Source organism: Gamsiella multidivaricata (assembly GCF_025024155.1).
Source record: "Gamsiella multidivaricata strain RSA 2152 chromosome Unknown BC939scaffold_20, whole genome shotgun sequence".
NCBI classification, from domain to species: domain Eukaryota; kingdom Fungi; phylum Mortierellomycota; class Mortierellomycetes; order Mortierellales; family Mortierellaceae; genus Gamsiella; species Gamsiella multidivaricata.
In genome coordinates this window covers 199,364-221,515 of record NW_026251728.1, presented here as the reverse complement: position 1 = coordinate 221,515, position 22,152 = coordinate 199,364, and the positions used below count along the sequence as shown (strand labels likewise).

General features: G+C 49.6%; 4 protein-coding genes across 4 annotated transcripts; 2 read left to right on the top strand and 2 right to left on the bottom strand.

Moving 5' to 3' along the window:
* Nucleotides 1-1,497: 1,497 nt before the first annotated feature.
* BC939DRAFT_446238 (uncharacterized protein) lies at nucleotides 1,498-2,373 on the bottom strand. The gene has a single exon (XM_051554923.1). It carries the CDS (start codon nucleotides 2,262-2,264, stop codon nucleotides 1,518-1,520), a length of 747 nt encoding a protein of 248 aa, XP_051413972.1. The 5' UTR covers nucleotides 2,265-2,373; the 3' UTR covers nucleotides 1,498-1,517.
* Nucleotides 2,374-10,565: 8,192 nt separating this feature from the next.
* On the top strand, nucleotides 10,566-11,796 carry BC939DRAFT_475608 (uncharacterized protein; the record flags this gene model as incomplete). Its single annotated transcript, XM_051558512.1, has 3 exons — nucleotides 10,566-10,664; nucleotides 11,077-11,121; nucleotides 11,638-11,796. The coding sequence occupies 3 exons, from the start codon at nucleotides 10,566-10,568 to the stop codon at nucleotides 11,794-11,796; spliced, it is 303 nt and encodes a 100-aa protein (XP_051413971.1).
* A 935-nt stretch (nucleotides 11,797-12,731) lies between these two features.
* On the top strand, nucleotides 12,732-18,547 carry BC939DRAFT_527469 (uncharacterized protein; the record flags this gene model as incomplete). The annotated part of the gene is made up of 10 exons (XM_051561419.1): nucleotides 12,732-13,026; nucleotides 13,236-13,406; nucleotides 13,557-13,778; nucleotides 13,927-14,010; nucleotides 14,144-14,680; nucleotides 14,782-14,878; nucleotides 14,966-15,091; nucleotides 15,177-15,854; nucleotides 15,954-16,910; nucleotides 17,013-18,547. Exons 1-10 carry the CDS (start codon nucleotides 12,835-12,837, stop codon nucleotides 18,545-18,547), a joined length of 4,599 nt encoding a protein of 1,532 aa, XP_051413970.1. The 5' UTR covers nucleotides 12,732-12,834.
* A 368-nt stretch (nucleotides 18,548-18,915) lies between these two features.
* On the bottom strand, nucleotides 18,916-21,028 carry BC939DRAFT_491599 (uncharacterized protein; the record flags this gene model as incomplete). Its single annotated transcript, XM_051559493.1, has 5 exons — nucleotides 18,916-19,432; nucleotides 19,534-19,585; nucleotides 20,194-20,323; nucleotides 20,556-20,774; nucleotides 20,891-21,028. The coding sequence occupies 5 exons, from the start codon at nucleotides 21,026-21,028 to the stop codon at nucleotides 18,916-18,918; spliced, it is 1,056 nt and encodes a 351-aa protein (XP_051413969.1).
* Between the last annotated feature and the right edge of the window lie 1,124 nt (nucleotides 21,029-22,152).

Sequence of the window (22,152 nt, the reverse complement as noted above, 5' to 3'; positions counted from 1 at the left end):
TGCAGAGGCTTTGGCAGAAAACACCTTTAAAAGCAATTAAGTAACAAGGGAAGCGAGGCTGACAGCAGGGGGAGGGGTGCAGGTTGACTGGTGTGACAAAAACGTAGGCAGCATCCGGGCTTACCCAGAATAGATTAATGCAATGGGTAGGAGGAGAAGGGGGGGTTTGCAAATTCACGGGTTGTGGTAGGAGATGCGTTGCACAGTGCAGTGTGGAGGAGGAACAAATAGAAGGATGGAGCCGAGGATGGGGGATGGGGGGTGAGGTTGCTGTTTATATAACGCTATACTATGCCATACCCCATGTAGCCTTTGTCTTTGCCCCCCTTTCTGCTTCTTCCCCCACCTGTCAGGGTCCCAAAGAAAGAAAATAGAAACCCATAGGCATAAAGGGCATGATAATACCACGGACTAGCTGTTCTTTGTCCTTTTCAAAGTCCGCCTGCCATCCTATGGCACACCAGCAGACCCCTCTACTGCCCTGTCCTGCCGCACCCTGCCTCTCCCTCTCTTTCGGGGAGGGGGAGGGAGCAATTCGCCCAATGCTGACATCTCTGTCAGGGACCAACAGGACTGGTGCTCATGAAGGGCCGTGGGGGGATGACTTTCTTTCGCTTCTGCCACATGGTGCGGCAATTCTTTGTAGGGTTGTGAAGTAACTGCCCCGGTAGAACAGGTGGATCAATTAAAACAGCCAGACACTGCTCCACAGAGAGCGCACAGTACCTTGTGGAAAAGATAGACCTGTAACTGCGGGGGAGGGAGGGAGGGTAAGTATGAGAAGGAGGGGGAGAGGGGGAGTAGAGGGAGGAAATAGGCAAACACGAACATGTGCGGGGTCCACATCACACTCCTTTCAAGTGTCAGATCACACGAACCCGCGACTTCGTCCAATCTTTCCTTTGAACGGCAGGGGCTAGCCGAAATTTGAACAAGTGTATGCACTTGTATGCTGTATGCGTCCAGGGTTCTGAGAAAAAAAACAGGAACAACAACAAAAACCGGGTGCACAAAGAAAGTGAGCGAGCGCGAGAAAAAAAAAAAAAAAAAAAACTACCCTTATTCTCTCTTTCGCGCGTGCGCGCGCGCGTCGCCAGGGTCAATGAGGACGAGGGCAAGGGACGAGGATGACTACGTAGAGTTGGGCTATTGTTTATGTGCAAGTTGGTGATGGAGAAGAAGGGATTCTCGGGAGGGAGATCCGAATCGAAATTATATTATTGCTACAAACACCTCTTCTCGACACCTTGCACATCAATGGTATGATTGCCATGGTGGTCCAGCTCTATAATTCGACACCGGCTACTGTAGCACTCTATCATCCTCTTATCCGATCGCATATTGCACGCCGTCAACATAATCTCATTCATCTCTCAATCACGAACGTGCTCTCTCTTGACGCCTTTTGCCCTAACGTCGCTAGTATATACCGCCAGCTGGGTGTGTAACTCGCCACTCCGACACGCGATAGATATAATAAAGTATAATAACAGAATACTGCAATACTATTGTAGACTCTAATTCTTCGGAGAAGAAGGGAGGGGGGATGAGGTCAGGTAGCAGCGATGATAACAGACGACGAAGTAAGAGGGATATGGATAAGGGAAGTGCGGATAAGGGCCATGGAGATAAACGGGGGTTTCACTGCCTTGTTGACACTGGCTTGATAGAGTCTCTACAGTCCCTGCACGACCCACATTTTTTGTTCTGATCTCCTTGATGTTGACCCTGTAGAGATGAAAAAATAGAAGGAGAGAGCAGTATGTGCTGACGGTGATGAGGGGTTGGTAGGAAGATATGGTAGTTTCTATGTATTGGATCCCTTGGGGATAGATCGAGAGTACGAGTCGTGAATGGGGTGAGAGTTGAAGTGGTAGTGATAGTGTTTGTTTCTGAGCGTACCTGAAGCAAAAAAAGAGAGAGCGTGGGGGGTGCCTGAGATCCAATTGGGTTCGGTGTGCAATGTGTGAGAGAGTATGGTTTGGTGTCGATCCGTGGGTTGAAGTCGGGTCGAGAGGGAGTGAACGATAAGCAAAGCTTGAGCAAAGCAAAGCCTGGATCGAGGCACTGGCTCTGTAAAGAAGAACAATGGAAGAGGAAAAGTAGAGTTGGTTAGGGTATGAGAAAACTAAAAAGAAAAAGAGAAAGTGAAAAAAAGAGTGAGCGCAGTGCGGGAGGTAGCCAGTCCATGCTATGCTAAGACAGCATGGCATGCAAGCCATGAATAGAAATAAGAGGATGGGTTTTTGTTTGTTTGTCCACATGAAAACTTCGTTGGGCCTATTACGCTGCACTACATTACGCCCTTGCTTGCCTCCTTCATTCCTCTCCGTCCCTGTTCCGTAGCGGGTGAATGCACCCAGCAAATTCAGGTGAAGCACTAACAGGGCGGAGAGCGTGAGCATAGACCACAAAAATGAGCAGGCGTGCTATGGTATGACATCAGTTTTGGTCCCTTGTCCTTTTGGTCTCTTTTTTTTCTTCTTCTTGACAGCCATAGGCAAACAAAACGGTTTGTCCAGACAATCCCAACCGTCGCTAGTCCAGCATTCCTCAGCGGGAGGGCAGAGGGAGGGATGCAAGAAACAGGGGGGAGAAAATGCAGAGGGATGCAATTGAAGACATGCTATACACTCTGGGTTGCCCCACACAGTCTCCCCTCTCGCACTCTCGGTTTCAATGTGTATGTGTCCGTGGGCATTTTTTAGGGTCCTCAGGTACTTTGCCATGGGCCAGACTACCTGCAGGACTGTTTTTTTTTTTTAGCATGTGGGTACACAAAACTGAGGTCAAGCGAGCAACGGACCGACTGGGGGAGTAAACAAGGTCTTCGAATATGGATATGGACACCCATGGCGCAATGCACTGCGTTTCCTTGTTATTTTCTGTTACTCAGCTCGAGATTAAGACCATCGAGACAATATATTTTTATGAAGTACAATTACAAATCAACTTGCTGCCTTGCAAAAACGCAGAGAAAGAAGTAGAGACAAAGGTCTACCGGATCGTCTGCTGGTTACGCTCTGGGTCGTGGAGCCGGTGCACGCGCACGTCCGGTCCTGGCGAGACACTGCTTGCATCCTGTGGGGTAATTAGAATATACTGTACTCCATCCGACTCGCGTGCAGTGTCGATGAGCATCTGGATACTGATACGACGGTTCACTGCGTCCATGAAAACATCAAACTCGTCCAAGCTATACGTGCACGCACATGTTTTCAACAGCAATTGCATTAGCACCATGCATGACTCATATGCGCCAGTGCGTCGTGTATCGCGCGTCGCACCTCAGCATATTGAACGACGCATTCTTACCATCGGATAGAACTTGACATAGAGTCCCAGAGTGCCAACAGCAGACAGATAGTCGAAAATGATTTTTCTCCTCCCGAAAGCGACTTTGGATCTTTATCTCTTGAGACCCCAGACTTGCCCGAATGCTGGTCTTCCGTCTCGACCTATTTTCAGACCATCATACATCAAATTGGAGTCAATGGCTGCGTTCTCAGTCCCAATGTATGTTATAGGAACAAAAACAAATGGATTTGTCACCGTGTCCTTACGCGAATGTTAAGCTTCCTCTCTTGATGGTTAAAGTCGAGCTCTCCAGAATAGCCGCGCTGCGAAAGCTGTAGACTGAAATTGAACTTTGATCGTAAAGACATCTGGGCGCGGAACTCACGCCAACGCGACAAACGCTGATGAAGAGTCGTTTTCAGATGCTGTGCATGATTCAAAACGACACACAAACAAGTAACAGTCAGTACTCTGTCGATTTGTCTGCTCCCTGTCAATGTGGGCGCCAACGCATAATAGTCAACAAATGCATTCTTTTGTTCACATCCAAGCTGCCTACCGAGACGAACTGGTCGAGTTGATGGATGGCCAGTTTCGCAGCCTTGTATTCATCTTGCTTGCGTGTCATGTCCATCGCAATTTCCTCTAAACTGCAGCCCCGCTGAGCTTCCTGCTCGCGCAGACACTCCTGCAAGTGCTTGATTTGACGTTCCAGCTGCGTGGTCGACGCTGTTACTTGTACGCGCTCACAATACTCAGTAGCCTTTACTGTCGATTCCTACAAAGCATGATTATAGGCATGATAAGCACATAAGCCTCCGGTGAGCGATCGTCAATATCCTGCATGAGTTACTGTGAAGATGTCGCCTTACCTCCAGGTACTTTGTCTTTGTCTGAAGCTGCATCTCGAGCTCACGAATTGTTCTAGCTTCAGTTTCCAACTTCCTCTCCCAATGCTGGATCCTAGGTATATGATCCTGCCTCTCCATATTCAACCTATCCAGATCGGACTGAAAGAGAAGCAGTGTTAGCTCGAGCACCTATAAGATGTCCAAAGTTCATCTGTTCTTCGGTCAACTTACTCGGGTCTTTACGGTGTTTTCGTACTGAGACTTGATCGACTCGTTCAGTTCCAAAATCTGCTCTTTAATCGGCTCCATCACTGCGTTGATAGCTTGCTTCTGTAGTGCCACGGGTTCGTACTGCTTCTTCCACGTCTCAATCTCCATCAAGAGCTGTTGTCTCGACTCTTCATACGCATGAAGATTGGCCGGCTCATCCTCCTGCAAGCCGTCCTGCAGCTCATCGGCACTCCGTCCGTTCCTTTTGATTTCCTTCTCTAGGCTGTTCATGGATCTCTTAATCCGCATCCTCTCCTCTTCCATCTTTTCTATTTCCTTCAAGAAGTCCTGGTTTTCACGGAAGCGGTAGCGGAGTGAGTCCTCGATTCGGCGCGAATTGCCCTCCAGTACCTGCAGCTCCTGTTCCACGTTCTTGGACAGACGAGGCGGCCCACGGTACCGGTTCATCATGATACTGGCAGCGCCCCCTCCTCTGTCTCCGACTCGTACCAGGTCCATTGTAAAACACTGGGTGACATTGTCAGGGAATCCACCGTCGCGACCTGAGCTTGTAACGCGGTCAGCCTCAGCACGTTTCTCGATCAAGACCGTTGATTCGATGCTGCTCTTGTCGATCAAGAGTCGCCGGACCCACTCATTGTCGAATTCGAGGACTCGGTTGATTGTCAAAAAGCTGTTCGAGGGTTCCTTTTCTGAATAGTCAAAAATAATCTTTCGGGTGAGGATTACGTCCGAGTTACTAAAAGATTACAATGCACCGGATACTCGTTAGTCAAGAGTGCGCCTGTCAACGGCCAATGTTACATATCAACGTGCCGATAAAATCTTACCATCTGTACCGCTTGAGAATCTGGAACAAGGTTGAGCGATCCGCATCCACAGTGACAGCAAATGCGTTTAGCACGTTTCCGAGCGCAGACTCGATGACCGGTGCCCAACTTTGCTCTCGAAGTTTGACATGACGTCCGAGAGGTCCCACTGGCGATTCTCCCCTCCACCCGCCCCTGTCCGTGACTTCCTGGATGGCCGTCAAGACATCGGGGATCGTAGGGCCAAAGGCCTTGAGCGCGTTCTGCTTCTGATCCTTCATCTGTCGAATCCGTTCCTTGTTCTCGTTGAGTTCTGCCTTCGCCTTGTTGACGGCGTTGCTGCTGTGCTCCAGTCGACTTCTACGTTCATCGATCTGTGTCTCCAGCTTTGCGCACGTTTCTCTCTCCTCTGCATGCCGTCTCTTGCCCTGCTCAACTTCCTTGCTCAGCCTCTGGATCTGCTCCTCGATTGCTGCTCGCTTCGAGTGGGTATTGGCCTGAAGTTTTTTAGTCTCCTGCTCGATCTTCTGGTCAAAGTTCCGGACCTGATCCTTTAATGCCTTGATCTCATCATTGACCGTCTTTTCTTCCTCCTGGACGGACTTCAACTCGTTTCGTTTCTCGCGCAGTTCGTGCTCGAGCTTCCGCTTCTGTTCTTGAGCCGGGGCAGTGGAATTGTCGTGTTGGCTTGCAGTCTGCTCTGCTTCCTGTATTTTCTCATCCAGTTTCTGGATAGCTTGTTGTTCCTGGGCTCGCTTCTTCTCGATGGCAGGGATTTTTGACATCGCCGCATTAAGGCTCTTTTCCGCCTCCTGTACACCTTTCTCCAGATCCTCGATTTGCGCCCAAGCGACCTGGTTCTTCAAACTCTCGACCTTGAGTTCCAATGTAGCCGCCTGCTGACTGTCCTTGAAACGAGCCTGAGCTGCCTTGGCCAATTCGTAGAGTTCTGGCAGGATCTCGGTTTTGTTCTTGAGTGTGCTTTGTATGATGTCGATACACTCCCGGATAGCCTCATAATCGATACTGAGTTGCGTGAGCTGAGTTCCTCGAGAGAAGAAGTTGTATTTTTCCTCGGCGGTGGAAGACTGCAAGAACTGACGTGCGGTATCCTGTGAGAGCACGTTCATAGGGTTGTCGACCTGGATGTTCATATGATCACATATCGCAGAGAGCTCCTCGCGCTTTGTTGAGATTGTTTTGCCCTTGGATGATTTGATCTTGTATCCTGAGGTACCATCCTTGGAAATACGACGCTCGATGATGATACTCTCTCCAAAGATCTCCGGTTTATAAGCATCCGGACCTCGGTTTCGAAGCTGCAACTTGACTTCGGTTTGAGAGGCTCCCTCGCGGATGAGGGCTTTCAAGCTTTGCGCTCGGTTGGTGGCGTTCGCCTTTCCTCCCAGGCAGACCATGATGGCAGTCAAAATCGCGCTCTTACCACCTAATTGCGACAAAGATCACGAGTCGAATGTATTCCAGGTCAACATGGTAACATGGTTGTAGATGCCAATGCTCAGAAGACTTGCGGGCGCGCTGCCACTTACTTCCGTTATGTCCGATAATAAAGTTGATTTTCGGTCCAAAGGGTACCTTGAGATGGCGATGGCACATAAAGTCGAACATCTCGATGACCTCGATAACGCCCATCTCTGCGACCATCTGCTCGTCGAGGTATGAAAGTGGTTGTCAGCAACCGATATTTTTGAGCAGTCGTGTCGCCATTGAAGAAATGATTCATACATCAGTTGATAACATACTCCATGGCGACCGCGCTGAGTCTTGGACTTTTCGAATTCCATGTTGGCGCGCTCTTTCCAGGTCAAATCGCCCGAGGCATCGGCCTCGTCGGCGCCCCAGCCCTCAGGTTCCTCGCGATAACTGTTGTTCTCCTCGGTGTCGTCCTCATCTTCCATGGACTGCTCCTGCTCCTCTTCAGATTCCTCATGCTTTGATCTCTTTGCAAGCTATAATAAAATTTGTTCAAACATCAGTCTCTCTCACTCCCACGCCCTCTCGGTTGCTCATGGACCCGACTTGTTTTTGGGCAGTGTTGGTGGCAAATAGTAGCGCCCTGTTAATACCTTGTCCTTCACATCCCTGGCCGATCTTTTTACACCTGCAGCCCGAGCAGGGGTATTAATCTCGTCCTCTTCCTCATCCTCGATAATCCGCCGCTTCTTCGATTCGGGCATATTGGGCGAAGGAAAGCTTGGTCCTGTTCCTGATGGTGCTTTTAGGCCGTTGTTTTTTGTCTTTCAAATAAAGAACGCGCCTTGCCCTAGAATCATAACAACTGCACGTGATATGTGGACTGCCTGTTCCTGGTCATAGAACACTGGCAGCTTCTTTTCAGTCAAGTGCTGCTTGAGCCCGATCTGCGCCACCATTAGGCTTCTGTTCATTATAGCGCATTCAATCATGCTCTTCACACATTATCCTTCTAGGTCGTTTAGGTGAGTAGTCTACATCTTTTAGAATTACTGCCCGACCACAGTTTTGGGTTTAGGTTTCAAGCCGAATGAATTGAGTGCGCGATACGCATTATTGGTGCACTCTACGGAAGGAGCAAAGGAAAATACTCCAGGATAAAAGGCATAGACACACAGAAGATGAGGAATTTTCGATTGGGCTATTTTTCACCAGAGGTTTTTCAATGAACTTTTGGTGTGTACGCACCAAACTCAAATAGCATATTTCCTTGCTGTGCAGGATAATCGTGTGTACTGTACTTCACTGTCTTCCGTGAAGTACTCATCGACACATCTATCTAGCCCAAGTGAATCAAACCTATCGGTTCCACTAGCTCGTCGTCACCATTTTGCCGAACCGGGGGGCTCCTATTGTCCGCGATCTTAATGCCGACTGTAGCGCTTTCGCCCGGTGCCTGAGATTGCAGGTACTAGGTCTGCATTACATAAGAAATACCCAGGCTACAAGGCGTCAACGAATGCAGTCCTTATCTCGATGTCCAGAGAAAGGGTTCCTGCAATGGAATTCAAGACTTTGTCGGGACGTGCATACGCGCCGATGTTCTGTCACCGCATCATCGTCCTCTTCAGCTTCGCCGTCCTGCTTTCCTCTGCTCTGCCTCTTCGTCTCCCTCTCCTTCCTCTGTGTCACTGATGAAGATAGTCCAGTTCAAACAATCCGTGTCAGCAGCGTCCTTGTGTAGACTTTATCGTCCTCCTTATCCCTCCCGTTCTCGTTCTTCTCTTCCTCTTCTTCCTTCTCTTCCTCTTTTTCTTCTTCAACTTTATCCATATTGCCTTCGCCCATATCATCCATATTGCCTTTGTCTGTATCGTCTCCGTCTGCTGAATACGAAGTCAGGTCATCCTCCGCCATGAGTATACCGCTGTCAAATTCCTTATCCATGGAGGCGCCGGTACGTGATATTATTGATGTTTCCCCGGTGCTGACCTACTTTAAGTTCGAGGTATGCTTGGCTTCTTATTATGACTATAGATGCTGGCCTTTGTGTGATAATTACCTTTTGGGACGCGTATGTGTCAAGTCCAACGAGGATACCATCGGTTGAAGATGCGTGTCCACGAGGAATGTGTAACTGATGCGATGGGGGGGGGGGGCTACTTTTTATCCATCGGGAATTTTCAAGCTGGGCAAGAACAAGATAAGTATAATGCTGTGCGCATACAGCGCGACTCACGCTGAATGCAGGTGTTGATGACTGCATGTATGATACCGGGTTTGATTTGGCATCCATAATAGAGTGAGTCGTCAGGGAGTCGAAGTGATAGATGGGTGTGAGCAGTTGGTTGCTAGTGAAGGTTGCTGCGGTCTTCGCTGGCACTAGAACTTCATTAGCAGGGTCCTAAAGTCCCAGGGAAATGTTGTAGGCTCGAGTATTTTGGTTGTATCGGACATAGGCGCCGAAAGGAGGCGACTGGGCCACACTGGACGTGAATGGAAATGAGATACTTGGCTGCGCGGGTAGTAAGCGGTAGATCGCGCTATCGTGTAGTAATGCTGGACCGAGGACAATGAGAGGGACAACACTCTTAGTCCATATAGAGTAACAGTCAGAACGACATAGCGGGCGAGCTCACTCAGTGCTATCAGTAAAGGGGACCGAAAGGGTGGCGAGGGTATCAGAACAAAGGGGCACAGAAACTAGTTGTTGGGCATATACGACGTCTAGTGCTAGAAAGAAGGTAGGCGCACAACCCCGTCCCTACTCTTGCCCGGACAACACATGTTTCACTTCAGAAGGGAATAACGACAATATGATTTCATCAGGAAGAGTCGGGGGAAGCAGAAAGAGCAAAGAACAAATATTTTTCTGCCCTGCGTTTTATTATCCTTTCCAGTGCATGTGCGTTCAGGTTCGACTGCGCTAGTCTTGTGGGCTCGGCGTAAATGATGAAAATGACACAGATGGTAAGGCGACGCCACAGGCTGTGGCTCTCTCTGCGAGTATCCACCGTCGGTCGCGTCGGATGGGGGGAAGGGAGGTCGAATGTCTGATGGAAGATACTAGCTTACGGGGCCCCAATTCACTGCTCTTGAGTATGGCACCGAGATCCCAACTGACAGCAGTGAAGAGGGTGTCAAGGGTATCAAGGCGTCGCAGGTGACACTCAGAAAGCGCTACCTCGGCATCGCGATGGCATCGGTTATGGCTCACCACCAACAGATGATGCTGCTCTTGCTGTGGCAGACATCGATGCTGAGCTAGATTTGCCTTGCTTACTGTCCTGGCGACAAGCCTGACTATTTCTCGTGCAAGAGATCTAAGTCGGCTCTTTGACCTTCGGCTCCAAGAAATGTATGGTCTTTACGCGCTTATACAGGCCCTCTCAGTCGACGCTCCTTGTACTTATTGACCTCGAGGTGTTCATCCATGCATATAGGCCGAATTATTGGACCCAGCTCCTTCTTGGCGCAGTCCTGATCATCGATGGGTTCTCGTACTACTGTGAAGGGCGTGGGTCGGCATGACTGATGGTTGCAAGCTTGGCACGGGTGTTTGTGTGGTTTTCAAAAGGGATGCTGTGCTTGCCAGAGACGTGTGTATTTTCACAGGGAGCTGGAATGTGGACAGGGCAGAACGAATTAAATGCGGTCAAGTCTGTGTTAGCATAAGAACGAATAGAAGAAATCGATCTTATGCAGCGATAGCGCGAAACAAAAAACGCTGAACTGCCAATCAATCTTTACCCTTGGAGGAAGATGCCAGGTCGGAGCTGCTGTGGGCTGGGTGCATATCCTGTTTTGGGAACAAGTCCACAATATGCTCGATTACACAGTTCGGATGCCATACTTGATGATGTTTCAGGAATGAACTCAATAGTGGATGTCGAGCTCACAAAGAAATCAATTGTGGCTATGGAAGAATGTTCTTGGGTGGCTAATGCTCCAACTCGATCGTCTTTTATTCCTTGTAGCCGATGGTCGTGTTTGGATCTTGATCGTCAGTTGGTTTTCGCTTGGCCTGGTACTGATGCTAGGTGTAAGATTCATTGTCACTTGCGAGAACGTGCAGTGTGACATTCTGCACATGTTGATACTGTACGTACATAAGCCGTCGGTGCTTCTTTACCTGTCGGGACCGTGGGATGAAGCGTTCAATTGGTGCCGTCCAGAGCAGAGCTCTTGACTAGTTATGCTATCAACAAAGCACAAATATTAACAAGCAAGTAGCTTAATAGGTGAAGGTTCCGATGCACACACCGTTGCCAAACACCATCAAAATGAACCGCATTCAGTGGAGGCTGTTTCCCGGTACTTTTTGGTGATTAGCGCGGCTTCGCCTCGCTCTTCTCCATCCTAAGGAATGGACCCAACCCATGTCGGGTGGAGGACGAACAGACTGTGTTATGTATTTCGAATGCGTAGTAACTCTGTGATGCTTCTTCCGACAGCTCATTGAAGTTGAATTGCTCGAAAAATCGTCGCTGTGTCCTGAGGTGGGGTCCCTGAACCGATATCAATCAGAACGTCGAAGTTATGCCCTGGTGATCCTGTCTATCACGATAAGGTTTGGCGTCCATTTCACTCCGCCACTTTGCTCTGCTGCTTGTCCATCTTGCGAGCGGTATCTCACATTCCCAAGCGCTATAGCAAAAAGGAAACGCTCAGTTCTCGCGTCATACCGTCTTCCCAGACTTCTTCATCATCTTTTCTCACCATCGGAATTGATACCTGTCTGAAAACTGAGGCTAAACTGTACGTTATTCTCTGGAAGGATATTCAACGGGCCTTCAAGAATGCGTAGAGTGTTACGCAAAACAAGTCGAGTGTCTTCTTCATGACCGACGATGGCTTCAAATAGTAAAGGGCTTTTTAAGGGCAGAGCCTTTCGATACTTTCTCCGCCTCAAATATACATAACGAACGCAATGAGCCGCTATCTTGGCCTACTCAATTAAGTGTGGTCACCATGAATCCTCGATCGTACTGGCGCTGTTTTCGATATTATACTAGAGGACACTATCCGGTGATCAACAGGGCCTCGAGATCAACGACAAGGATGATGTCCCAGACGACAAGGAAAATCCACACGGTCCTTCGATACCTCCTCAACCGCCAAAGTTCGATCAGTACAAAGGAGCAGCCATCCCTCAGCATGCTAGCAGTCCTTGAACTCGGACAATGCCCCTCTCGAAGAAGAATAAAATCGCACCATCTGTTCTCCAATCGCCTTTCGAACAACCCGCGCTGTGCAGCTGACTTGATGAGTGTTTTTCGATGGAGCTCAAAGACTTATTTTTTCACCGCGCGCTCTTAATAAAAGAAAAAAAGGCGCGTTACAAACATAGGAATGCTCCCTGTAGAACTAAGAAATCGGAGTCGATGCTTAAAGCAGGCTATGCAATGGGGCCCATTGTCTTGTGCACACCTGTACGCCTTGTCTCTGAGGTTTCGTGAGCAACGCGTCTCGAACATGCCAAAACCTCAAGTGAAAGTACCATTAGTCTACGCGACGATTATGTGGTTGGGGTCAAGGTGCAACGCGGTCTTTTATTTGCTGGCTGGATGCCAAATATAGCTTAGGCCTCTTTGGGTCGTATTTCGCAAGTAGCGGCGATGGAGAGGATCTGGCATGTAGGCGTTGCAGGACGTGTTTGATATGAATGGGCTGTAGAGAATCTGGTATCCACATCACCATCGGACATGAGCCTTTGAATAAGTCGGCTGATATAAAAAGTGGCGGATGGTCGCGATGTAATGGGGCCACTGCGGGAAGGAACAAGAGGTTACGACAAACAGAGCCCCAGCTTTGATGGCAGATTGCAGCGTTGGGGAGGTAGACGAGACGTAGCATGTAACGATGGTTCCGGAAGCTGTTGGTGAGGTCTGCCTTCCCGAGTTCTGATCAAGGTACAGCTAAGCGTGAGTGTGAGAAAGTGTGACCAAACCACTGCAGCCATTGGACTGAACTGCACCAGTCGTCATTCGAGTAATTTCTTGATACTTTTGCTTTCTCCATCAACCTCGCTACTATTCCCTCATAACCAATTCACACTTCCACATCCATACTCCTCCATCCATCGCCCTTCATCATCATCATCATCATCATCATCATCATCATCATCATCATCTCCCCCCTTCCTCCCTTCCTCTCATCCTTCCCGTCCTGCCATCCTTCTCTTCCTTATTTCGTATAACACCGACTGAACCATGCCTTTCCTAAAAGTTGTCGTCGCACTCTATGACTACGAGGCCAACACAGAGGAGGAGCTGGCCATCAAGGAGAACGACGTCCTCTACGTGCTCGAGGACGACGACCCCGAGTGGTGGAAGGCCAAGCTCAAGACCGTCGATCCCAACGAGCTGCACATTGGTCTGATACCAAGCAACTATGTCGAGCCTGTAAGCAACACGTCCCTTTACCGCACACCCCATGCGTCTGGCTTCTCAACATCCTAGCGTCCATCCACTTGCAGCAGCAAAGTTCTCTCTAGCATCAATATACTCCTTGCAAAACCACAATTATCAAAAGGGAAACAGGATACGGAAGAAGCACCAGCGTGCACTTGGCCTGACTATTGCTTTTCATGTACCGTTTTGTTCAAAAATAGCTTGCCGCAACTGGTTCTGTGGTGGGTCTTTACAAGTACGACGCAACAACAGAAGAGGAGCTCACCTTCGAGGAGGGCGACACGCTCACATTGTACGAGCAAGATGATCCAGATTGGTTCCTGGTCGGAAATGGCACCCATGTCGGCTTTGTGCCTGGAAATTATGTTGAGGTAATGACCTAATGACCTTGGCTTCCTAAAGCTTTCTCATCGCACAAGGTCAAATAGGTTGTCGCAAAGACGCGCGGTTGCTCATGCCGGTTCTTTTTTTTCTTTCTTTTTTTTTCTTTTCTTTTTTTTTCTTTTTCTCTCTTATTCCAGGCTTCTGCAGGACAGGACGGACAATCACAGGCACAGCAGACACCAGAGCAATACCAGGAAGAATATGCAGACGACCAATATCAGCCAGAAGAGCAGTATCATGAGGAAGATCCCGCTGCCCACGAGGCGCTAGCTGAAGCCGTCCCTCGATCCAACGGCAGCGTTTTATCACCAACAACGGCGCCTGCAGAGAAGGACGACCTCAAGTTCTGGTCTGTCAATGTAAGCAGCGCCGTTTTTTTCATTTTGTTTTTATCGCTAATTGCTCTTAGCTTTTACAAGAAAAAGGTTTATGAGGGAAAGAACCCCCGACGGAGAGCCATGTTAATATTAACTTCTGCTTCTACTATGAAATGGCGCATCCCTGTAGGAGGTCGATAAGAAAAAGAAGAAAAAGAAGGGAAGTCTAGGTGTAGGCAACCTGACCATCTTCTTTGGCAGCGAAGAGGACAAGGTAATGGGGCGGTGTACACCAAACAACAGCCCACTTTTTTCTCATCGTCACTGGGTCACCGTTGCAGCAATCTGAAATGGAAGAGACACCCCTCTAATAGTAACATTGACTTGTTCCTATCTCTATCTCGCAGTCCCCTGTGCGCCAATGGTCAATCAAAGACGTGGACAAGGTCAGGCAAGAGAAGAAGCATGTGTATCTGGATTTGGGCGGTTCTTCCCCGGCCTCATTCGATTTCCAGGCTGCTTCCAAGCAAGAAGCCGAGGCCATCTTCAACAAAATTCAAGAGTCCAAGCAAAAGTCTCGTATTTCACATCCTGCATCAGCTGCTCCGGCTCCATCCGTGCGTGATTCAGTCGTATCAACGTCAACTTATCAGACTGCACAAGGATCACCCAACATTTCAGCAGCAAGTGCCGCATACCACCAATCAGAACCTGTTCAAGAGGAACCAGAGTATGAGGAGGAACAACAGCAATACATCGAACCAGAACCAGTGTGCGAGGGCCGCTGGGCGATTGCATTGTACGACTTTGACGCCATGACAGAGGAGGAACTCAGCATTCGTGAGAATGATGAGCTCTGGGTCTCAGATTATGTGAGCAGCGACGAATGGTGGAAAGTGCAGCTTGGCGAACAAGTGGGTATCGTCCCGGCATCCTATGTGAGGGTATGTATCGCGATGGGCTGTAATTCTTCAATTATGCGCAATTGATTTACTTTGGCCACATTACTGACAGATAACTCTGAATCATATACTCATCATAATAGTTTGCGGATGAACCTGCACCCGAAGAGCTGCAGGAAGAAGTTGCCCAAGTACAGGCAGAGGAGCCAACGGCGGTCGAAGCGCGTGCTGTCCCTGCTCGTAAGTGTCTTCACAGAGGGTCGTCCCTGGACTTTGAGGAAGACGTCGATTGTGCCCTAATACAACTTGCAACTGTATCTTCTATAGCCCCACCACTGCCTCCTGTCGCAGTCCCGTCTGCGAAGCCAACCGAACCGCTCAAGAAGGAGATCTCTGCCACGACTACGACTGCCGCCGCTTCTCCAGCGCAGTCCGAACCAGCTCCTGTGAACAGTAAGCGTGCTAAATGGTCTTATGGTTACATCCACATTTCAACTATAGTCAATTTTGACCAAACTGGGTCATTCTTTCCACTTAGAACCGAAAAATACGAGGATGTGGACGGACCGCTCTGGAAAATACAAGGTGGAGGCAGAGTATTTGGGCTTTCACGATGGCAAGATCAGTTTGCACAAGTTGAACGGCGTTAAGATCGCTGTACCTGTGCGTGAGATGTCGCAGGAGGATATTGCGTATGTCGAAAAGGCCACCGGCATGAAGGTATCCGAGGCAGGGTTCGATTGGTATGACTTTTTCATCAAGGCTGGCATCGCAACCGAGGATGCGCTCCGATACTCAACTATCTTCCGCACAGAGAAGATGGATTCCAGCATTTTGCCCGAGCTAAGCAGAGATGTCCTGAAGGGACTTAATGTCAAGGAAGGTGATATCATCCGTATTCGCAAGGCTATTGGCGGTCCTGGATCTGGATCGGGCAGTACTTCACCCGACGCTGCTAGTGCTCCCAAGCCTAAGAAATCTGTCAGCTTTGCAGGATCTCACGGCGGAGTTGATGTGGTAGATGACCGCGAGATGGCTATGAAGATGCAGGCTGATGAAGTGTCGATTGCTCGAACATCTGGAGCCTCCTTGGCTGAACAGCGTAGACAGCAGGAATTAGCTGACGAGCAGTTTGCCCGTGAGCTGCAGGAGCGCGAGAACGCTACCAACCGCACCCCTGTCTTTGGCAAGAAGAACGATACACCTCAGCGTAAGAGTAAGTGGACATAATGATTCAAGCTGAGATCATGCTTTGGAAGACAACTCAATCCAAATGGGCATCGATAGCTAACGGCTTTCTCTCATGTTTTCACAGACACGAGACCTAAAGCAACAACTTCTGCACCCAAGACTATTGATGCATCAGAGTTCACAAAGATCGGCACTGCCCTCAGCAACACCCCAAAGGCTTCTCCCTCGTCATTCAAAGGCAAGCAATCAACGGCCTCGAAGCCTGCGACCAGCACTTCTGCAGCTGACCTAGCTTTTGATGATGATGCTTGGGAGGTTCGTGATCCCAAACTCCTTGGCTTTGACTATGACAACTGGAAGATTCAGAACCGCGACAACGAGGATGAGTGGATCGAGAAGTTTGCGTCAACCACAGCACCAAAGGTGATTGAACCAGAGGAGGAATCAGCCAAGCCCAGCTCCCCCAAGAAGGAGGCAAAAGAAGCCTCCTCTCCTGCCGGGCGTCCCAGACCCAGTGCGCCAGGCAGGACTGACAGCAGCAGCTCCCTCGGCTCTCTTGGATTGTCTGCGCCCCTGGCGCCTTCGCCAGCTCCTCCATCACCAGCCCCTGCTGCCAAGCCTTCGACACCTGTTCCCGGCTCATTGGAGGCAATCAAACTGTCCCAGGCTGAAGAAGCCGAGAAGGTTAAGCAGCAAATGCAGAAGATCAAGGAGAAGCAGGAGTCGGATAATGTCAAGAAAGAATTGGAGCAGGTGAAACAGCAGCAGCAGATGCTCCAGCAAGCTGTTGTCCAGCAGGCGAACCAGAACCAGCAGCTCATGCAGACCATTCGCCGCATGGCCCCTCCACCGCCAGTCTCGTCCGGAAGATTGCCTGCACCCTTGGTGCCTGTCAACCCCACAGGACCACTTCGCTTTGTCCCAACACATCCCACTGGACAGCAGAATGCACCTCAGCCAACATTTAGCACGGCATCGATGGGTCTTCCTACGATGCAACAGCAGATGATGACTGGCATGAACCCTCAAATGACCGGTATTTCTAGCCAGCCCACTGGCAAGGCAAGCTGGGTCAATGCCAGTAAGTTTCCCATGATCGACAAGACTTTATTTGAGAAATGTTTTTTTCCTCTTCAGCTTTATCTGCAGCTGCTAATCATTAGTTTTTTATTGTCTATTACAGCACCTGCCAATCCCTTCGGCATTGGAGCGATCACTGTCAACCCTACTGGAGCTCCTCCAAGGCCGCCTCCAATCATGGCAGCTAGATCGGCGCCTCCTGTCCCTGCTCCCTTCATCAACCGCAACATGAGCCAGGGACCTCCTCCCCCACCACCACCAATGCAGACCAGTATGACTACCGGCTTCAATAACAACAACATGAACACGCTCAACACCATGAGGACAGGCATCAACAGTAACATGACGGGCATGGGCAACAACATGAATGGTATCAATAACAATATGACCGGCATGAACAGCAATATGACTGGCATGGGCAACAATATGACCGGCATGAACAATAATATGACCGGCATGAACAGCAATATGACTGGCATGAGCAACAATATGACCGGCATGAACAACAACAACAACATGTTACCGCTGAACCGCGTTTCACAGCCGATGCAGACGCCTCAGTTTCAAACTCCTGCTATAACTGGCATGAACAACAGCAGCAGTGGACCGAGCCTCAATACGCTGAGCGCGATTAACAGCATGAACATGAACAGTAACATCAACAAAAGTCCCCAGTTTCAGTCGCCTATGATGACTGGCATGAACAATAACAATATGGGCGGCCTGAATAACAATATGACAGGGATGAACAACCTCAACAGCAACATGACTGGCATGAACAGCATGAACACCGGTGGTCTCGGCAGCGGGCTGAACAACAACATGACCGGTATGAACACCTTCAACAAGTCGCCCTCCTTGTCGAATACGTTCAGCTCATCGCCCATGGGCCAGTCACGAATTCTTCAGACACCTTCTTCGTCCAGCTTTGGCGGCGGCGGTCTTGGAAGCAGTTTCGGCGGCATGAACAACAACAACAATAATAACAACAACAACAACAACGCCTTGAGCAGCATGAACTCATCATCATCCAACAGCAGTTTGACCCCACTCCAGGTCCAAGCTACAGGCCAACTTCCCATGTCATCCTCATACATGCGACCTCCTACCTCGTCTGGTCTTGGCGGCTTCAACAATAATAACAACAACATGGGAGGCATGAACAACCAGATGACCGGAATGGGATCAATGAGCGGAGGCATGAGCGGAGGCATGAGCGGCGGTCTCGGAGGTGGACTCGGAGGAGGCATGAACAGCAATATGACCGGTATGGGCGGTATGAACAGCAACATGACCGGCATGGGAGGCATGAATAACCAGATGACCGGCTTGGGAGGCATGAACAACAACATGGGCGGTATGAGCGGAGGAGGTATGGGAAGCATGGGTATGGGAGGTATGAATAACATGGGTGGAATGGGTGTTACGCCGCAGATGACAGGCATGGGCAACAATAACATGGGAGGTATGAACGGTGGCATGGGAGGCATGGGAGGCATGGGAGGCATGAACCCTCAAATGACGGGCATGAATCCTCAGATGACGGGCATGAACAATATGAACAACATGAACAACATGAACAACATGAACAACATGAACAACATGAACAACAACGGACAGTTCAACAGGAACTGGTAATGACTATCGCAGCAACAAAACAACACACCTCCCCTTACTACCACGGCTATGGTACGCCATGGTCTTGCACACTACCGAATGTCTAGAAAAATAAAGCCAACTCTTGTACCTGAAAATATGCGAATATGAATCTTCGGCGCGTCCTTCAGATCGTTTGCGCCTAATATAAATTGATTGAAAAAACATCATTTATAGGGAGATGAAGTACAATATCCCTCCGTCCTTAGTGCCCCTCTCCCCCCCTCTCCCCCCCTCCTCCTCCTTGCCCTCTCTGAGCTTATCATCATCCAACAGATGCTTCCAACTGTCATCTAATGACTTTCACAAGTCCGGATGTTCAGTCTCAGAATGTCGTTCCTCACCCTTGCCTAGCCAATGGCGTACTCGACAGCCTGAAGGTCCTCAAACCACCGTATTCCAGGAGAGAGCGAATGCCCGGGCACTCTGGTCTTGACGCTGTCGTAAAGGACTGCGAAATCTTCCCAGGAACTGATACTTTGGAACGGATTGACGAGGTGTCCAACCTCCATTAGGGTGTCCTCCAAAAAGCCCTCGAGATAAGCCTGTCCCAGGGCCGTCTTCGCCGTCTGTACGTGGTTACTCTTGACTAAGAGCGCCTTATTCGCCAACTTCTTGTCCTTGTCTTGCGTTAGTACATGTTGGTCCTTGGTCAAATCACGGACAAAGAGGTCCAAGGAGACTAAAAGCTTCAGGAATGCAGTGCCCACGGCACCAGAGCCTGCGGGAGCCAGCTGCAGACCGACATGGGGCTTGGGATGGGATATGTTACTGCATGATCGCAACACGACAATATCCTTTGTCTGGTCTCGAGTTCGCGAGCGAGACCTGACATACGCGTCGAGATCGTTGTCCTTCAAATTAAACCTATAATGGATGCAGACAGAGCAATGGAAAAAAGCTAGCTCAGCTTGCCTGTCTCAATTCGGCCACTTGGCTCGGTGAACAGTAGATTTTGAGGAACATACCTGACAACTAGGGTAAAGTGAGCGGCTTCCATGACGAACTCTCCGTTAGCCTCTGAAGCAATCAAGAGATTTTCGTCACCCCGGTGAAAGCCCTCGATCGCATGCCTTTCCCTTTCAGCCTACTCGCGGCACCCACCAGCATCCGCCTTCCTAATCCGACGGCCAGCGAGCAGCGAGGGTCGCATGAAGTCTAGGCCAAACTTCTGTCCGAATTGCGCTAGGAACTCTTTCAAAACGCACGCTGTAACTTCGCGTTCGACGAGGACGACCCCGCAAAAGCCATTAGTTTCGTTACGATATGAATGAAGGACCCCGATCAGTCCATCCAGCTTGCCTCGGAGCGCGAGCTTCCCTTGCGGCGTCAGGTCGAGTGTGTCTGCAATGCCCATTAAGTTGTCAATTACTTGACGACCCTCATGATTCGACGCTGACACCGTACTCATCGTTCTGGCCGTGAAGCCCTGCAGTGCGGAGCGCCAAGCCCTGGTCACACATCATGGATTGAGCTCTATCACCGCGTATTCAAACGCCTCACCCACTGACTCAAACCCATGATGCCTGCAGGAACTCCAAAGCTCGCGGCAGATCTCCCTATCTCTGGAGGAAATACTAGCTTGGTAAACAGTGTGAGAATCATGCTCCCCCACTCCGACATTATACCAGACGATCCGATCGTGTAGGTGTTGCTCCAACCACATGGCACGGTCATCAAGGGCGGTAACGACACGAGCGTGCAGAAGGTGGGTCCATGCCCTTCCAACAATCTCGTTCGGAAGCTCAAACTCTGGAACTATGCGAAAGCATGCAAGCAAGGGTCCTAGCCGTCCTGATCCCGACAGATCGAAGCTCGACAGGTGCCGCTTTTTTTTTTTTTTTTTTTTTTTGGCGGACAATTTAGTCAAAGACGTGCAAAATCATTATCATTAGAGAAGCAAGCGACATTTTCAACTTTACATGTAACCCAGTCCATGTTGTTTCCTTGCTGGCGTACGTTTGTGCGGACATGGAAGGATAGAACTTACTACTCGAACTTGCACCAACGGATGCCTCAGAAGGCCGACTGCGGTCTCGACAGAGGCGACTATGACCTCGAACGCCACTGAAAGTGCTTGCCACGCCTGGGTGTTGACCGTCTCTGAAGTGTCCCAGACGATTGTGATCTTGACACCGTTGTTCTGGTAGGAGAGGTCCAGGCTGGGATGGAGAGCACGCGTGTCTGGTACGAAGAACAGGACGACACCCTGCAAAAGAAGACGAGGATGGACACGATTGAGATATATGTGTGAGTTTGGGTGAGCGTAGGTGAGTGTGGAGATAGAGAAGCACATCCAGTTGCGGTGCTGATAGGACGGGTAACCTGGCCACGGTGTTCCTTGCGTATCCTTTCAGCAGTCTGTGTGAGGAGCGGCAGGGCAAGCTGCGCGTTAACATAGACTGGGTCGGCTGTCGCAACAATATATGCAGCGATGGTAGGGGTGAGAGCGGTGGCGTCCATGATGGTCTGTGGCAGTGGAGGTGAGGATGTATGAAGTGGTTGAAGTGATGGTGCTTTGAAGAGATACAAAGGGCTGGAAAGAAAGAGTGAGGGAGTGTGCGAGTGTGAGAGTGTGAGAGTATGAGAGTATGAGGAACAAAGGTAGGGGGAACCAGGGTTTATATGGCCTGTGCTTCTTGCTTTGGGAATATGCACACTCGATGAAAAGCACCCGGAGTTGACGGTGTCCAGGTTTATTCAGTCTTATTCAGTTCAGTTCAGCTTATTCTAGATTTATTGGCTCGTTAGCATTGCGGACGCGCTTTGGGCTCAAAATGCAAAATCCGAAGATCACTGGACCATAGAATGCTGCAATACTATGGCCACTGTGGAGAATATGAAGAATACCGAGAGCAGAGAGTAAAGAATAGAGCATAAAGACTAGCGAATGACATATGGGACATGGAACATGGAGTATGAAGCATAAGGAACAGCGGGACGGGTGCCAAAAGAAAAGGCGGAAGAGTCAGCTGCTGGGAAATGCTTTTGACAGACGCTAGATTTTGTCCAGCAGGAAATCCCCTGTACCTGACTCTGTCTCTGTCTGTCTCTGTCTTTCTCGTTGTCGATCAGAAATGATCATTGACGCACAAGAAGAAGACGAGCAAGTGTGGCAGTCGACCCTCATCGGTGCAATGCAAGAGACGTGTGGGTGGAGCGGTACAGGGCAGAGGAGCAGCACTATCGAGGAAAGCAGCGTGCAGAAGTAACAGTGATCCATGGGTTGGATATAGCCAAATGAGGTTAAACCTAACTCAAAAAGGAAACGCCCAATCTCTGATAACGGTTGAGGCAAAAGAACACCAACCTTCTTTTTATGCATACACTTCCGTGCAGAAAAAAAAGAGGAAGAGAGGAAGAGAGGAAGACTACCTGGACGTTGGTTGCTTCACTTGCTTGTTATTCAATCTGCCACAAGGAGTATATAGCAGGTACCTCTGAGGAAAGACGTATCTTTATTAATCTGCCTTGTGGCAGTGGACTCCGCAGACAGTATACAGAGACAAATTCAAGCGTGAACAGGACCACGACGACAGCAGCAACGAGAGTAGCAAGAGCAGCAGCAAGAGCGGCAATACCAGTAG

Coding starts and splice junctions, on each gene's coding strand:
- BC939DRAFT_446238 (XM_051554923.1), bottom strand. CDS start 2,264: ATGTGGACAAACAAACAAAAACCCATCCTCTTATTTCTATTCATGGCT.